This window comes from Ambystoma mexicanum, chromosome 4p, assembly GCF_040938575.1.
Source record: "Ambystoma mexicanum isolate Mex_15411 chromosome 4p, UKY_AmexF1_1, whole genome shotgun sequence".
Lineage (NCBI taxonomy): Eukaryota > Metazoa > Chordata > Amphibia > Caudata > Ambystomatidae > Ambystoma > Ambystoma mexicanum.
In genome coordinates, this window is record NC_090927.1 from 1,288,497,599 (window position 1) to 1,288,512,393 (window position 14,795).

At 45.6% G+C, this 14,795-nt stretch overlaps 1 protein-coding gene across 1 annotated transcript in view; it reads left to right on the plus strand.

Annotated features, from left to right (window-relative positions):
• Positions 1–14,795, plus strand: part of LYST (lysosomal trafficking regulator) — a 3,942,656-nt gene that overhangs the window by 1,319,244 nt on the left and 2,608,617 nt on the right. The window contains exon 20 of the mRNA XM_069606985.1: positions 11,810–11,947. Coding sequence (XP_069463086.1) covers positions 11,810–11,947 — 138 coding nt within the window. The remainder of the gene's footprint in view (positions 1–11,809; positions 11,948–14,795) is intronic.

Genomic DNA, 14,795 nt, shown 5'->3' on the forward strand with positions numbered 1-14,795 from the left:
CCAGAACCTCATTGTCTCCAGAGCCCTGGTTCTCTATGGTCTGGGCTAATGAAACAGCCTCTTCCTCAATCTGCCTCTTTCCTCCCTTTGCAACCTTCAACTAATCCAGAATAGGACTGCAAGACTTATCCTTGGGCTCAAGCCCAGGGACCGTATCTCTCTAGCCCTAAAATCGCTCCACTGATTCCCCTTGACGGCAAGGATCTAATTCAAGACCCTTTGCATCATCCACGAGGCTGTCTGGGGCCTGGGACCTCTCTACATCCAGCTTTCCCTCCCTAAATATTTTCTGACCAGAGTCGTCCTGTCCTCTGACTCCAACTCTCTGCAGGTCAAACGTTTCTGAAAGCAGAAAGTGGGAGGTATATCCCTTTCCTAGGCTGGCTCCTCCCTCTGGAACGGCCTCCCTTTGCCCCCTAAGACTTGAGCCAGTTCTTGTTAAGTGCCAGAAACTTCTCAAGACTTTCTTTTTCTCCTCTTCCTTCCCTCTCCCCCTGCCATGCTAACTCTCCCTTTGTCACTGCAATTGGGTCCTGTTCCCTTCAGAGTCACACAGGGCCAGACCACCCCTCCCCCCAGCCACCACCAGTCCCTCCAGCGTCCCTAGCCAGCACTTGCCCTCGGGCTCCCTTTCCCAGACTGACCCAACCTGGTCCACCCTGTCCACTGCACTCACCCACCCCCATCCCCTGGCACTTGCCACACAGAACTTGCTGCCCCCACCCCATTTGGGCCCCCATTCCTGCACGTCCCCCTCTAACCCCTCCCCCCTGCACTTGCCACCTTGTCATGCACTTGCACGGTAGGATAACCGTTTTTTGTTCTACTTCTGCGATTACCATACCCCTTCTCGGCAGGGGCCGGTAGGGGGGGCTGTTACATGGTTGTCAAGTTATGTTGATTACCAATGGAGGTTTATAATATCCTTTGTATTTCCTTGTTGAAAATATCAATAAAGAACAATTTTGAAAAATAAATGTGAAACTCTAATATTGTCACCCCCATAATGACCAGTAAAAAGGTTGCCATCTTATTGTATGCTGATGATGCCAAAATAGGCTTGCAAAAACAGCTAGATGCCATGCTTGATTTCTGTAAAGACAAAAGACTAATCGTCAAAAACTATGGTGCTGCTTTGCCATCCCACATGCAAGGTTTACATTACCCTGGATGGAGTTATTCATCGGCAAGTAAATCACTATGAGTACCATGTTATTAGGTTTCAAAAGTTTTTTAAAATGGGCCATTCAAAGAGTAAATAGTGAACTTACCCTGACACGCCGCGCAAATACATTTTGACTTGTTGCTTGGGGAGCACTCCTTTCTAACAGCACTTGATTTAATTGAAGCCCGAGCGGTTCCTAATGCACTTCATGGAAGGGAGCTTTAGGTTGCGGACAGACTGGACCATCACGTTAAATCTGAAGGTAAGTGTGTGAAATATGTCCTCGTTTTACCACAAAGCACCCCCTTAACTTCTTTACGTTTAGAAACAGATGTGCAATCCGTTCATTTTGTTGCAGAGCGCGCACCTCTTTTTCGCTAGTTGTACCTTCATACATACATATTAAAGTATCAAATAAATGCTTTGGTATATTATACACTCACCAGGGGGAAAATCATAGATTTGATTCAGTCACGTATCATCTTTGTTGAAAAAGATACATTCTGCCCATTAATTGGGCAAAGAGGCTCTGGTTAATGAAGAAACCTATGGGGCTATGAAGTGCAAACTGGATTGTTTGTGTAGCGAAGTAAATGTTTGCCTCTTTAACTGTCAATAATTCCTGCATATATTGTACACAAAATCGATCTCACCCTAAAAACTGTTTGAAAGAAATTTTTCCTGTTTACAATAACGTATTGTATGAAGTCTGGTGTGAACGGTTGCGGAGTTCTCACACAGATGGTCCATTTAAACTACTTAATGTTGCCTTTTTTGCCTACTGTGACGGAAATTATTACTCCCTTTCCTTTGACTGTCCAAAATACTCAACTTTACGGAACAGGTAGATAACTTCTGGTTCTCTTCAAATACCAAGCCTGTACTGCCAGTGATGACATGCTTTTAGGAAGTGGTTTTTGCAGTCTCAAGCTATTTAGCCAAAGTTTGGCGTGTATGATCATTGATATATTTTTGCTGAACACTTCAGTCCTTGTATTTTACGCAGTTTTAATAGACTCCATGAGAACAATATTTGTACACGTTTTTGTAGTATTCTTCTAGAATTGTCTTGTTTTCTGACTACATCTCGATTGGCTTTCATTGTACTGTGATTTTTAAGTTTGAATGATTGTGTTATTTGTACTTGCACTTTTCTGGGCTTGTTTCTTATACTGGCTATTACAGAAAGCGTTGTAACTACTGCGGCCACTTCTTCACTACTAAAGTGACATTTTCACACCAAAATATGAAATCTTGAGATCAGGGGGTTGTGAATAATCTAGATGGGGTTTTGGAAATCTGGAAAAAAACATGCGAAAACATCATATCACAACTGATGACCAGCAAAGACACATTAGAAAAAAATCCAAACGCGGTGAAGAAAAAACTTTGGGAGACAGACTGGATAGAAACCTCAGATCAGAGAAAACAACATGTATGTATGCGAGAATTTGCAACAGAGAGCAAAGCGCTCAACGAAGCCCAAGTACTTGATGCATGCATAGAAAAATATTCCTAAAATTCACATTAAATCTGTTTATCATGAGAGAGGTAAAAAACATGAAGAAACAAAAAGGAGAAGATTTAAACACGAGCTGTCGATTTTGTCAAAAAAACTGAAACCTTAAAACATCTGGTAATCTCCTGTCAGATGCTGAGCGATCTAAGAACGAAATCCATGGATGAAGAGATCAGAAAGTTTGCTACACTTAGTGCGGAAAACTGGTGGAAAAAAATGCTAGAAGGGGAAGACCGGAAGCTAACTTTTGCATTGACTTTCTTTCTGGAAAAACTGAACATTTTGCTGAATGAAAGCGAGAGCTAAAAGAGTTAAAGGAAACAAAATGGGACTCTAATTTTAGCTGAGGTGCGTTGCTCTGTGAATCTCTTTTTTAAAAGTTTGTAACAAACTGAAATATAATGTTAAAAAATAAAATAAAAAAATAACAATTTGAGACTCTCATGTGATGTCGCGACACTCCCACATCACGTGGAAGGGGATGGGTGGGAAGTGGCATTTATGAGTTGGGAGTTGATCAATAAAGACCTGTTATTGCATCCTCCCGTGTCCGTCTCTTAATTGACTGCATGCGCATGTAAGAGGCCATGTGGGAGCGTAATCCTGCAAGACTCTACATTGGCGACGAGGTTGGGGAGAACCCACGGTGCCGGAGCCTTCATCCTTGCGGCAGCGCAAGTAGAGAAGGACAGCATGTGGTGGAGAAGACAATTGGGCATGTGAGGAGCCCGGGGCAACGGAAGCCGGCATGGAGCTACCTCTGTCTGACGGGGGTATGTGGAGCAGGTGCCCACCCTGCCCAACCTCCTTGTTCTCTACGCCCGGGCATGTGAGCCGAGTCTCCGCCTACGGAGGACCGTTGAGAGAGAAAACCTAGCCGCACGCAGCGACACAGAGGAATCGGAATCAGTCCGGTTCGGTAACGTTTTGGGACAATACAATTCAAAGCGTACATGCTCGCAATCTTTTCAAACCACGTGGCCCGCACTGAGCAAAGAAGCAGGCCGGTCCGGAAACTATCATACTGTGACATCAAGTGTATGTGGTGTGGAACACCTGACCACGTGGCACATCCAGAGGCGGCTGTGCGCGCCAATGAGCACACAAGGGGACGCCATCAGCAATTGTCAACAATTGTCACCACGTGCTTTGTGCTCCTGCAAGTTCCACCACAGCAATGTCGGGGACCTCATTTCACCAAAATGCCAGGGGTAGCGGAAGTGTCATCATACGACCTTTGACCCCTGACAGAAAGTGATGTCATTTGTCCCCGTCCCGAAGTGATATCACGGGAAGCGATGGAACACAACTTTTCACCCGTTGACAAAACAGCAAGTGGCATCACATAGCATTGGACACTATGAAAAATATGGTTACAATATCACTATAATGTGATGTACATTTCATAGAAGAATGGATCGCCATGTGTATCGTTAAGATCAGTGTGTATAGGCCCATATTACCAAATTACTGTGAATGCAAGCAGATGTCCATGACTAAATGTTAATGATGTGTTATTATATAGCACTTACGCTTAAGCCCTTTATATAGAAAAAATATCCACCCAATATCACCCAACCTGTGTTGGAGCTCATTCATGGACCTCAGAAGGATGAAAGTCTGAGTTGGGTTAAGAACAAACTAAATCAGTGACTCACAACCTGAAGTGTGCCTGAAATAAACCTTTAATGAGTCTAGCAATTATTGTATAGAATTCCAGAAACGCAAATTATTTGGTATTCCTATTCTTTCTTATTTAGGGTCAGTGCTGAAAGTGTTAGACTTGTGGCACTCCCGTTCTTCTTTTTTTAAGGGGCCTGAACAAGCAAGCCAGCCACTCCAGAAGTAAAGAGCCACATGGTGCTGGCCACATCCCAGGATCTTGCATTAAGCAAAAAAACGTTTTTTTTTTTAGGTCGCAAGGGAGACCAAAGGTTGCAGTTGCGACCTCTGGCGACCCCTAAATTATGTTCCTGAGCATCGTCAGTGAGCTCCAAGCAAGGTCAGTCACTACCGAACACAAAGAGAAACAAGTAAGTATTCCCAACTGTGTGCACCCATCTAGAAAGGAAAGTGTAGAGGGGAAAGAGTGCCCCCACCAAACATGTCAATGGACGACACACTTACCATCCCCCTCACACCTGCACCAGCGGTTCCCACCAGAATGCATGACAGTCTCATCACCCAGCTACCCACTGTTAGGTAGAATTCTCCCAAATGTGCTAATTTCCTTCACCTTAGAGACCCCCAGCAACTTTGCTGGATTTTGAGGACTTGCTTTTTTTACCCGGAGAGAGTGTGAGCCTTTTTTCCCACTCTCTCATGTATTTTGATGTGTGGTTTACTCTTGTGTTCTCTGATTATGGAGTTTTAGACAACTACATAGGCATCATCTTTTCATGTGTCACACAGCATCCTCAGTGCAGTGACACGGGGAAGCCTTTTGTGCAGTCCCAAGGTTTAAATACCTTCTCTGGGATAAACTACTGTTTCCCAGAGAAAGTAAAGTGAAATTGACTCTTTCCAAATTCCTAGACCCAGCACACCCTATCTTACAATAGAGTGCTGGAGGGGTTACCTAGTATCCCCTATGTCCAGAAAATCCTGTAGCAGTCAAATGCTACCCTTTCCTCTCAAAATGGCTGGTGGCAGTGGCTTTACAACGAACTACCATTACTTTTCCCAACCGCGAACACTGGTAGCGTTAAATCACGGGAGCCATGTTTTTCAAGATGGCGTCTGAGCCTCCTTTGTTAAACGGTCCCGGTTTCTTTTTTCGCCATTTCTTTTTAGAAAGGTCCTTCTAGCGTTTGTCTCTGGTCGCCAAACCAGGTTTGGTCCCTTTGTTCCTACGCCTTTGGCAGGCTTCAGGACTGAAGACCGCCTCTGGCACCCGAGTGTCTGGGGTGGCCAGGAAGTGAGGGAGGTGCCCCACACTCCCTGTGCTTAGTCTCCTAGGAGACCCAAATGCACTCTGGGGTGATTGGCTGGCTGGCTGGCTGGCTGGCTGTCGGGGTGAGTGGCAGCTATTTTGGAATGAATGGGAGAAAACTGTTTAAAAAGCGAATCTCTTTGCTTGGAAGGCAGAGTCGACCACTGGAACGAAAGACCCGAAGACGAGCTGGAAGAGGACGGCTGCTGCAACTCTTGGACCGTTGGCTTGCCCAGTGAAGCCCTGCTGCAAGTTCGAATCGCCAAGTTCATCTCGACAGAGAAGCCCCTTCAAGGACAACTTCTCCCTTTGAGTTGGTAGGAACAATCAACTCGTAAGCCACCTGGATACCATTCTCGGAGCTGGTTGTATTTTCCTCAGCATGCTGCAGGAAACTGAATAGCCAGGGAGAAGGACTCCAGTTTGTGTGCTTGACTACAGCTACCGGAATCGAAGTTTTGCCCGTGCAGGAGTCTACCCACGACCTCCCTCTTGTCCCCACGACTGAGGCTCAGGAACAGCGATATCTGCAGGAACTGCCAGGAACAGAAGTCTTCAGCTGCATCTTTTTCTTCAATATAAGGTACTGTGAAAACCTGACCGAGAGAGAAAGTGCGTGAAACTTTGCAGGCCTAGTCGGCTTGTAACCCGACATATGAATCTTTCTTCTGTGAACTACTTCTGAGAACCGTGGCAAAGTCTTTTCCGTTTGACTACCAGAACAGTTTTTACTGATACAAGACTCTACCCCATTGACTTTGGCCTACCTATTGCATTGGATCAACTCATCTGGTGAACTCAAACTATTTGCACTGTTTAAGAATAACTCTGCTATTCGTTTTATTAACTTATGCATTTTGCTCCTACTTCAAATGCTCTGAATGCCATTTTGCTCCTCCTTCAAAGTTGTTTAAATGCCTCAGAACCGGTTAGTGTGAAGTAATGTAAAATATTTTTGTGATATCGATTGCCTCCTTTTAGTGAATGTTTTCTGACTGTGTAATAAATTAATAAGTGTTTTTACCAAGAAACCCTGAGTATAAGAGTCTATTTGAATACTTGTGATTGTAGACATCGATGTAACACCCTTACAGCTTACATTCCCTCTTGAGATGAGTCTGACTGCTCAGCAGCGCTACCCCAAAACTGTGTAGTACAGACTTGTTCCAAAGGTTGGTTGTGCTTACACCTCTAGTCTTAGTTGTGTGTAGTGGTCCCAAAGGGTACTGCATACAAACTCTGCCTAACACCCACACACTTCGAACTCACAGAATCCAGCAGGCTAGATCCTTGCTGGAAAAGGTCGATCAGGGACTTTGAGGTGTGCATCAAGGCGATTGGTCCTATAGATGAAGAAAAGAAACAGAGCCTCCTCACGCTGTCCACCGGCCCAAATGTTAGAGACATTGTGGATGAGCTCCCCATGGACACAACAGACACATATGCAGGCCTCAAATCAATCTTGACAGACTATTTCACCCCTCACACAAATGTGGATTGCGAAAGGCACGTGTTCCACACGACCAAGCACACGAAAGGGAAATCTATTGACGCTTTTGTCATGCAGCTAAGAGTGAAGATTAAACACTGCAACTTAAACAATTACTGAAATGACAAAGCGCTGCGATCACAGATAATAGTTGGCTGCGAGTGTGCAGACTTTAGACAGAGACTACTACAGAAGCCACACACATTAAAGGAAATCATGCGCCTCGCACGCTCAGATGCAGCTTTGCCTCTCAAGTTGAAGGTCTGGGGAGATCAAAATTACTCATGGCAAATGTGAAGGCATCAACAAGCTGTACAGCGCATCCGAAGGTAACGGCGAGCCGTTCTATTACAGATGTAGGTACGAGTTCCCGCATGAGGGCCCATGCCCTGCCATTGGCTAACAGTGCTCAGCCTGTGGTGGAGACAATCACTTCAAAGCTGGATGCGCATGTATCGTAGTCAAATGCGAGGTGTAGGGAGGCCATCACAGGGCAAAGAAAGACTGGTACAAAGCCCTCCCAGAGCACCCAGCCAAACATTCAAACCTCCTCAGCACAGGCCCAGAGAAGAAAAGGCGGAGAGAAAACCGCATGACAGAATGTCGAGTGACTGGCGGGACAACAAACCAACCCCATTAAGATCAAGGCGAAGACCTAGGAGATGCATAAGCTACCTGGTTGAACACTCACAATCGGATACCAGGTCGAGTGCATCATCTGAAGATGACACAAGGAGGAGTGAGAAGCATCGAGAAGAGCCAAGAAGGAAAGGGTATCTATATGCCTTGGACAACCTGACAGCCAAGTAACACAGACCAACCCACATTATTCAAGTAAACCAGACAGCTGCTGAATTCCTAGCAGATAGGGGAGCAACCGTAAATGTTATTAGCGAAGAGGTTTACGACAGCATACCGCAAGGTCTGCATCTTCAACCAGCCAAAGCGCATATCTATCCATATGGGTCGAAGACACCATTACCATGCAAGGGGTACTTTATGGCCTCATGCACGTACAAAGGTCAGACCAAGAGAGTCCCAATGCACATGCTCAAGTCCGCCACAGAGAGCGGATGCATCCTGAGCTACAAGGCTGCCGTCGACATGGGCCTCATCCATGTATTACACTGACTAATGGCTCACAAATACCTTGACCCCACAGCGAAAATTGAAAAACTATTCCCAACACTGTTCAAGGGCCTTGGAAAACTAAAAGGATGCCAGATCGAACTGCACATCGACCAGAGAGTTCCTCCCGTAGCCCAACACTATTGAGGAATCACAATAAATATACAGAGGCAAGTCGAAGAAGAATTCATTGAGCCAGCAGAAGGGCCCACTCCATGGGTATCCCCCATCGTCCCGGTGCCAAAGAGGGACTCAACAAACATACGCATATGCGTGGACATGCGCAGGCCAAATGAGGCCATACTACGAGAATGTCACGAAGCTCCTCTCATCACCGATATGGTGCATCTACTAAACGGTGCCACCATATTCTCTGAATTAGATCTCAACAAGGGATATCATCAGCTAAAACGGAACAAAAACTCCAGGTACATCACCACTTTCACTTTTGCCACCCATCTAGGACTATACCGGTACAAGTGGCTCCGTTTTGGGGTCTCCTCAGCTGCTGACATTTTTCAATCTGAAATCCACAACGTCATAAAACACATACCAAATTGCTTAAACTACAACAATGATATCTTAGTTTTCGGACAAGACCAGGAACAGCACGATAACACACTTGCCCGAGTCTGCATGGCCCTAGAAGAGGCCCACCTTAGTTTAAACAAAGACAAATGTGAATTTAGAAAGCAGACTCTCCAGTTCTTTGGGCACATATTCTCGTCAGAGGACATTACCACTGATCTCGAAAAAAAGTAGCGGCTCTTAACGATGCTGAGCCACCAAAAAACACAACTTACTTGCGCTCATTTCTTGGGCTTGCCAGTTACTGCACCCGCTACATATAGGATTTGACCCCCTTCAGCGAACCCCTCAGAGGCCTAACAAAGCAAAATACTGAATTCACATGGACAGAGGAGTGTCAACAGGCTTTCAATTGATCAAACAATGCATATCAGACACCAAAAACATGGCCTACTTCAACTCCAAAAGGGAAACAGAGTTAGTAGTGGACGCTAGCCCCGTAGGCCTTGGCACCATCCTGACACAAATCAATGCAAAGGACAGCACCACCAGGCACATTGTCATATTGTAGCAGAGGCCTGTCTAAAATGGAACAGGCTTACTCACAGGCAGAAAAGGAGGAACTAGCGGTCGTGTGGGCCTGTGAACACTTTCACCTCTTCCCGTATGGTAAACCTTTCACAATAGTCACCGACCACCAGGCGCTGTTGTCCATCTATGGGAACATACAAGCCAAGATGCCGCCAAAAATCGCCAGGTGGGCATTAAGGTTACAGGACTAAAGTTTCAACATAGTGCATGGACCAGGCAAGGAGCACAACCCTGAAGACTCCCTGTCACGTCAACCCTGCTTGGAGACTCAATCCACCTATTCCATCACAGATCAATACATCCAATACATTGTACAAGGCAACACATCCAAAGGTCTGGACCCGCATCAAATAGCGCAAGAAACAGAAAAAGACCACTGGCTGCAAGTCATCCCCTGATGCCTGGAAGCAGGACAGTGGAAACCGGCAAAGCAGGCGGGTGAGAGCACCTACGAGGAAACAAAACAAGACATCACCTGTTTAATGGCTGTGAAGGACAAACTAGCCAAAACAGATGAGACTACTGCTCAAAGGAACCAAAATAGTGATTCCCCGAAAATGACGCCGCAAGGTGCTAGAGCTAGCTCATGAAGGTCACAGAGGTATAGTATCCACCAAAAGGATGCTCCGGCAAAAAGTATGGTTCCCGCACTTAGACTCCCAAGTGGAAGACCTCCTCATGTACTGCCCCACTTGTGCGGTCATCAACCCACACATGCGGCCAGGGCCTGTGTGCATGACTGGACCACCAGAAAAGGCCTGGGACGAAATTGCGGTATACTTCTTCGGACCCCTGGAAGGGGGTGAATACATCATCATAGCAGTATACTAATATTCACGCTTTCCAGATCTACAACTTGTGCCGTCCACCTCCGCCTATCACACGATCCCTGCACTTGACAGAATGTTCGTCACCTATGGCATTCCTGAAGTCAGACAATGGACTGCCGCTCACTGGACAAGACTTCAAATTATTCTCTGAATACATGGGATTTGCACATCGCTGCATCACGCTGCTGTGGTCGCAAGCGAACTGCACAGTGGAACGCCTCATGAGCAACATAAAGAGGAACGTGCAAATCGCTCGACTAAGGGGGGAACTGGTAGAGAAAATACTATACCAACTACTGCAGGATTATCAAAACGCCCCACATAGAACCATGGGGAAGACACCGTCTGAAGTCATGTTCGGCAGAAACATACGAACAAGACAACCCCACATAACCAGTCCAGAAAAGAGATACCAGGGAGACGCTGAAATGCGAGAACAAGACTCCAGACGTAAGGAGAACATGAAGAAGTGGACTGATGGAGACAAGAGAGCCAGAGCAAATGACATAGAACTTGGAGACATGGTCGCGCGACAACCACAAAGCCAAAAGGCAATGGCTGCATTTGATAAGGAACCCTTAACGGTGACGCATGTAAAGGGGTCTCTCATCACAGCGTAAGGTGAAAGAAAAAGCACCCGAAACTCCTCACACTTCAGGCTGATAACAGGCATCATTACAACTAACACCCATGTTTCAGAGACAACAACCACAGGGTGGAATCCATCCTATGAAGGCAATGGAGAGGACTCATGTGAAGGAGCCCCATGTATGGAGGACACGAAACCCCAGGACCCCTGAACTTCACGAGCAGACCTCAGAGAGCTTGTAACCAGCCCCAAAGACCGATTGAGGAGATGAACTAGAGACATCATTGTGTTTAGTACGGGGGGCGGGGGCTGGGGGGAGTGACGTCATCACGAGACTCCCACATCACGTGGCAGTTACGAGTTACGAGTTGGGAGTTGATCAATAAAGACCTGTTATTGCATCCTCCCTCGTCCGCATCTTAATTCACTGCATGCGCTTGTAAGAGGCTGTGTGGGTGCGTAACATCATGGAATCCTGCATGACTCGACATATCCTACTCCATTGCTGCCTGGCTACTGCTCTCTAAAACACTAAGATTATTTTATTGGAACAAATAATTGTCACTCAAGACGGTCCTTCTATGACTGATTTCAGTTTGCATTATGGGAGCAGAGGTGATATTAAGTTACTCGCAAAAATCGCACAGTATAAGTAAAATATCCTGTCTTTTACCGAAACAGGAACCTCTAACCGAATGAACCCCCCCCCCCTCCCCGAGCATGTACTGTACATACAAACTAATAGGCTGCTGTCATTTTTGCTCACTGAGGGAGCATGTGATACAAATAGGGCTACAGTTTTAAGCGTTTCCGTTTGTTAATGTATTACTGGGTTGACATTGGGAACATGTCTAGCAAGCTATTAAAATATGCTCTGTAGCAATTACTTTTGAATGAATGCTAGTGTTATGCCTTTTACATATGCCTTGGAGTCCTCAAACTGACTTTTTAATCACTAAGGTGGTGCTAGAGTTTTTTTTAAATCTCATATATGAAACAGTTTTCAGCCGTATTTATTTTTTCACTCTTTTGTTTCAGAAAGGTGTTTGGGAAACTCTTCTTGCATCTTTGGAAATCCTGATTAGAAATGATCATCCTCAACAGATGTTTAATGTTAAACAGCTGTTAAGAGCTCGAATAGTTCATCACTTCTTGCTTGCTTGCCAAGTTATGCAGGTAATTCGTCAATTTTTTATACCAGTCTTTGAGCGTGGGACTGGGATTTGAACTTGTTGCCACTGAGCGATCCTCCCGGTAATGCCTGATTGTTTTAGACATTGCTGCATGTGTACATAAAACCAAATACTCATGTTAATAAACATATCTCTCCTTTGAAATGCACCTCTTTTAATGCTACAGGCTACACCGGTTGTAGCTGTTTGACTTGAACTCCATACTTGGCATGATGGAGAACCCTTTCTTTTTCAAAGGCTGAATGGTTCATTAATGATTTGGTGATTTATATAGCCCTTAATACCAGATTGAATGTCTCCCTGGAGTATGGTTTTCAGTATGTCACATAGTACATTGTACATTATGTTGGATACGTAGGGAATGCTAAATCTTGCCCAGTGAGAATTAGTTACAGAACTGAATTTCCATTGACTGGTCAGTGTAACTCTAGCACTGAGGAAGGGTATGTGCACATTTAATGGCGGCTGATTTTCTACATGTTGCATTCCAGTATAGTCTTTTTGATTTTTGCTTTTTTATTGTTTATTAAAATGAAACCTTTCTAATGCTGAGATTTTCAGACCAAATATTGTATAGCCTGTTAAGACGTGGACCACAGCGAAACCCAGTGCGTTTTATATTTAACTTATTGTTACGTCCACGGCCTGCATCTGGAAGCTTTCTGGTGCACGGGTCCTCTGCTGGGGCACTGGGAATAGAGGACATTTAGCTCATTTTCTATTCCGTTGCCTTGTACTCAGTGGCTTTGGCCAGTGACCGGACAACATTTTCTCAGCATTCCTTTACACACCCTTGGTTCAGTTTCTTCCTCTGCTCTACCATACTTTTTTTTTTTTATAGGATTTGATTCATTTTCAAACCAAACAACAATACAAATCAAACACGCAGTGCATTTTACATCAATTCAACGGTTAATTACTTGATCATGGTCACTGCTCCCCCCCTCATGAGCCTATTTACACCTCGCACTCTGTATTAGCTGCCCGTGGCGCGGTCTCGCTCCGTGGATTCTGTCAGATCTTGCATTGTTCCATAGAATTCTGCTATTAGTAATCTCCATGCCATCAAGGTTCCCGCTTCTTCCTCCCCCCCCCCCTGCGTTACTCGCCTCTTGCCATACCATCGTTTCAGCCTCCGCCCATTTCTGCAACTCCTTCCACCAGACCTCTACCCGCGGCTTGTGACACGTTTTCCAACCCATGGCAATCCTTCTTTTAGCAAGCACATATGCTAAATCTTTTAGTTTCCCAACATGTTTAAGTTTCTGTGATCTGGGGAACCCTCCCAAAAAGCAGGCCCAGGCTGTGTCTATGATGATCGTTACCCCCTTTTCCGCTAGTTTCTGTGCCACTTCACCCCAAAAACATCCAGTTACTGGGCATGACCAAAACATGTGTGTCATGCCAGCCTTTTCCTCATCGCATTTGGGACATGCCTGTCTTCCAGTATTTGCAAACCTGGATATCCGCAAAGGTGTCATGTATGCTCTATGCGTTACATACAGTTGTATTTGTTTTAATCTTGCATTCCTAGACACCCTCTTGTGGTATCCTAGGGCAAGTTCCCACATCGCATCTTCTATCGGGGCTCCCACTTCCTCTTCCCAGTCTAATCTCAATTGTGTCAGCTCCTTCCCACCCTTAGTCATCACCATCTCATACAGCCTAGAAATCTCGTGCCCCCCTTCCGATATATCATATATTGACCCCATGATCGCATCAGGTTCTTCTTCCAGCACCGTTTCAGGCCACGTTTTCCGAATTCTTTGTACCATTCTATGATATGTGATTATATTGGCCTGTATGTAGCCCCGTTTCTTCCCCAAGCACTTCGAAATCCTTAATAGTTCCCTCTTGCCACATGTCTCCTGGCGTTACCAGCCCCACCGATTCCCAGTGAGCTCTGATAATCACCCTCAGCTGCGTATCTACCCCCGCCAATGCAACCAGCGGTATTTGCGGGGAGCATGGGAATGGGTCTTCCATCATCCGGCATGCCCTACGCCACATCTTCCACCCAAGCATCATCATTTTAGGACGCTCCATCATTACAGACTCAGGCAGCCAGATTATCTCTTTCAAGTGAAATGGGGCACAATCCTGCCCGAACAACCGTAGTTCAGGGGTCATTTCATCTGAGAGCCATTTGGCCACATATTGCAGCTGGCTCGCCACATAATAAACCTCGAAATTAGGCAGTTTAATCCCCCCCCCTTTTCATAAAAGTTCTGCAGCTTCCATAGCGCCACTCTGTTTCGGGTACCATGCCACAGGAAGTCCCTAGACGTACTGTTTAATTTAGCAAATAACTTCTTAGGTATCATGTATGGATTATTACTAAAGTAATGCAGGAGCCTAGGTAGAACCACCATCTTCAGCATCGCACCTCGTCCCATCATTGCTAGGGGCAATTTCACCCAGAAATTCATACATTTCTCGATTTTCACAATAGCTACCTTGGTGTTATGCCTATGCTCTTCTTCTACCGTGTGGTACACGTCTATCCCGAGATATCGGAAAGAGCTAACCGCCCATGGTATTTGTAGCACCGGTAACCGTCCCACAAGGGGTTCCCTTATAGCTGTCCAACGGAAAAATGCCAGATTTTTGAGGATTTACCGCTATCCCGGACAGCCCCGCATACCTCTCCATCACCTCCAGTATATACTGGAGATTTTCTTCCAGGTACCTCAAGTATAGTAGCAAATCATCCGCATATAAGGATATCAGGCGTCGTTCCCCCCTACCTCAATACCTACCGTATCATATTGTTGCCTGAGGTATATTGCAAGGGGCTCCAGGGCCAGAATATAAAGCATCGGGGACCAAGG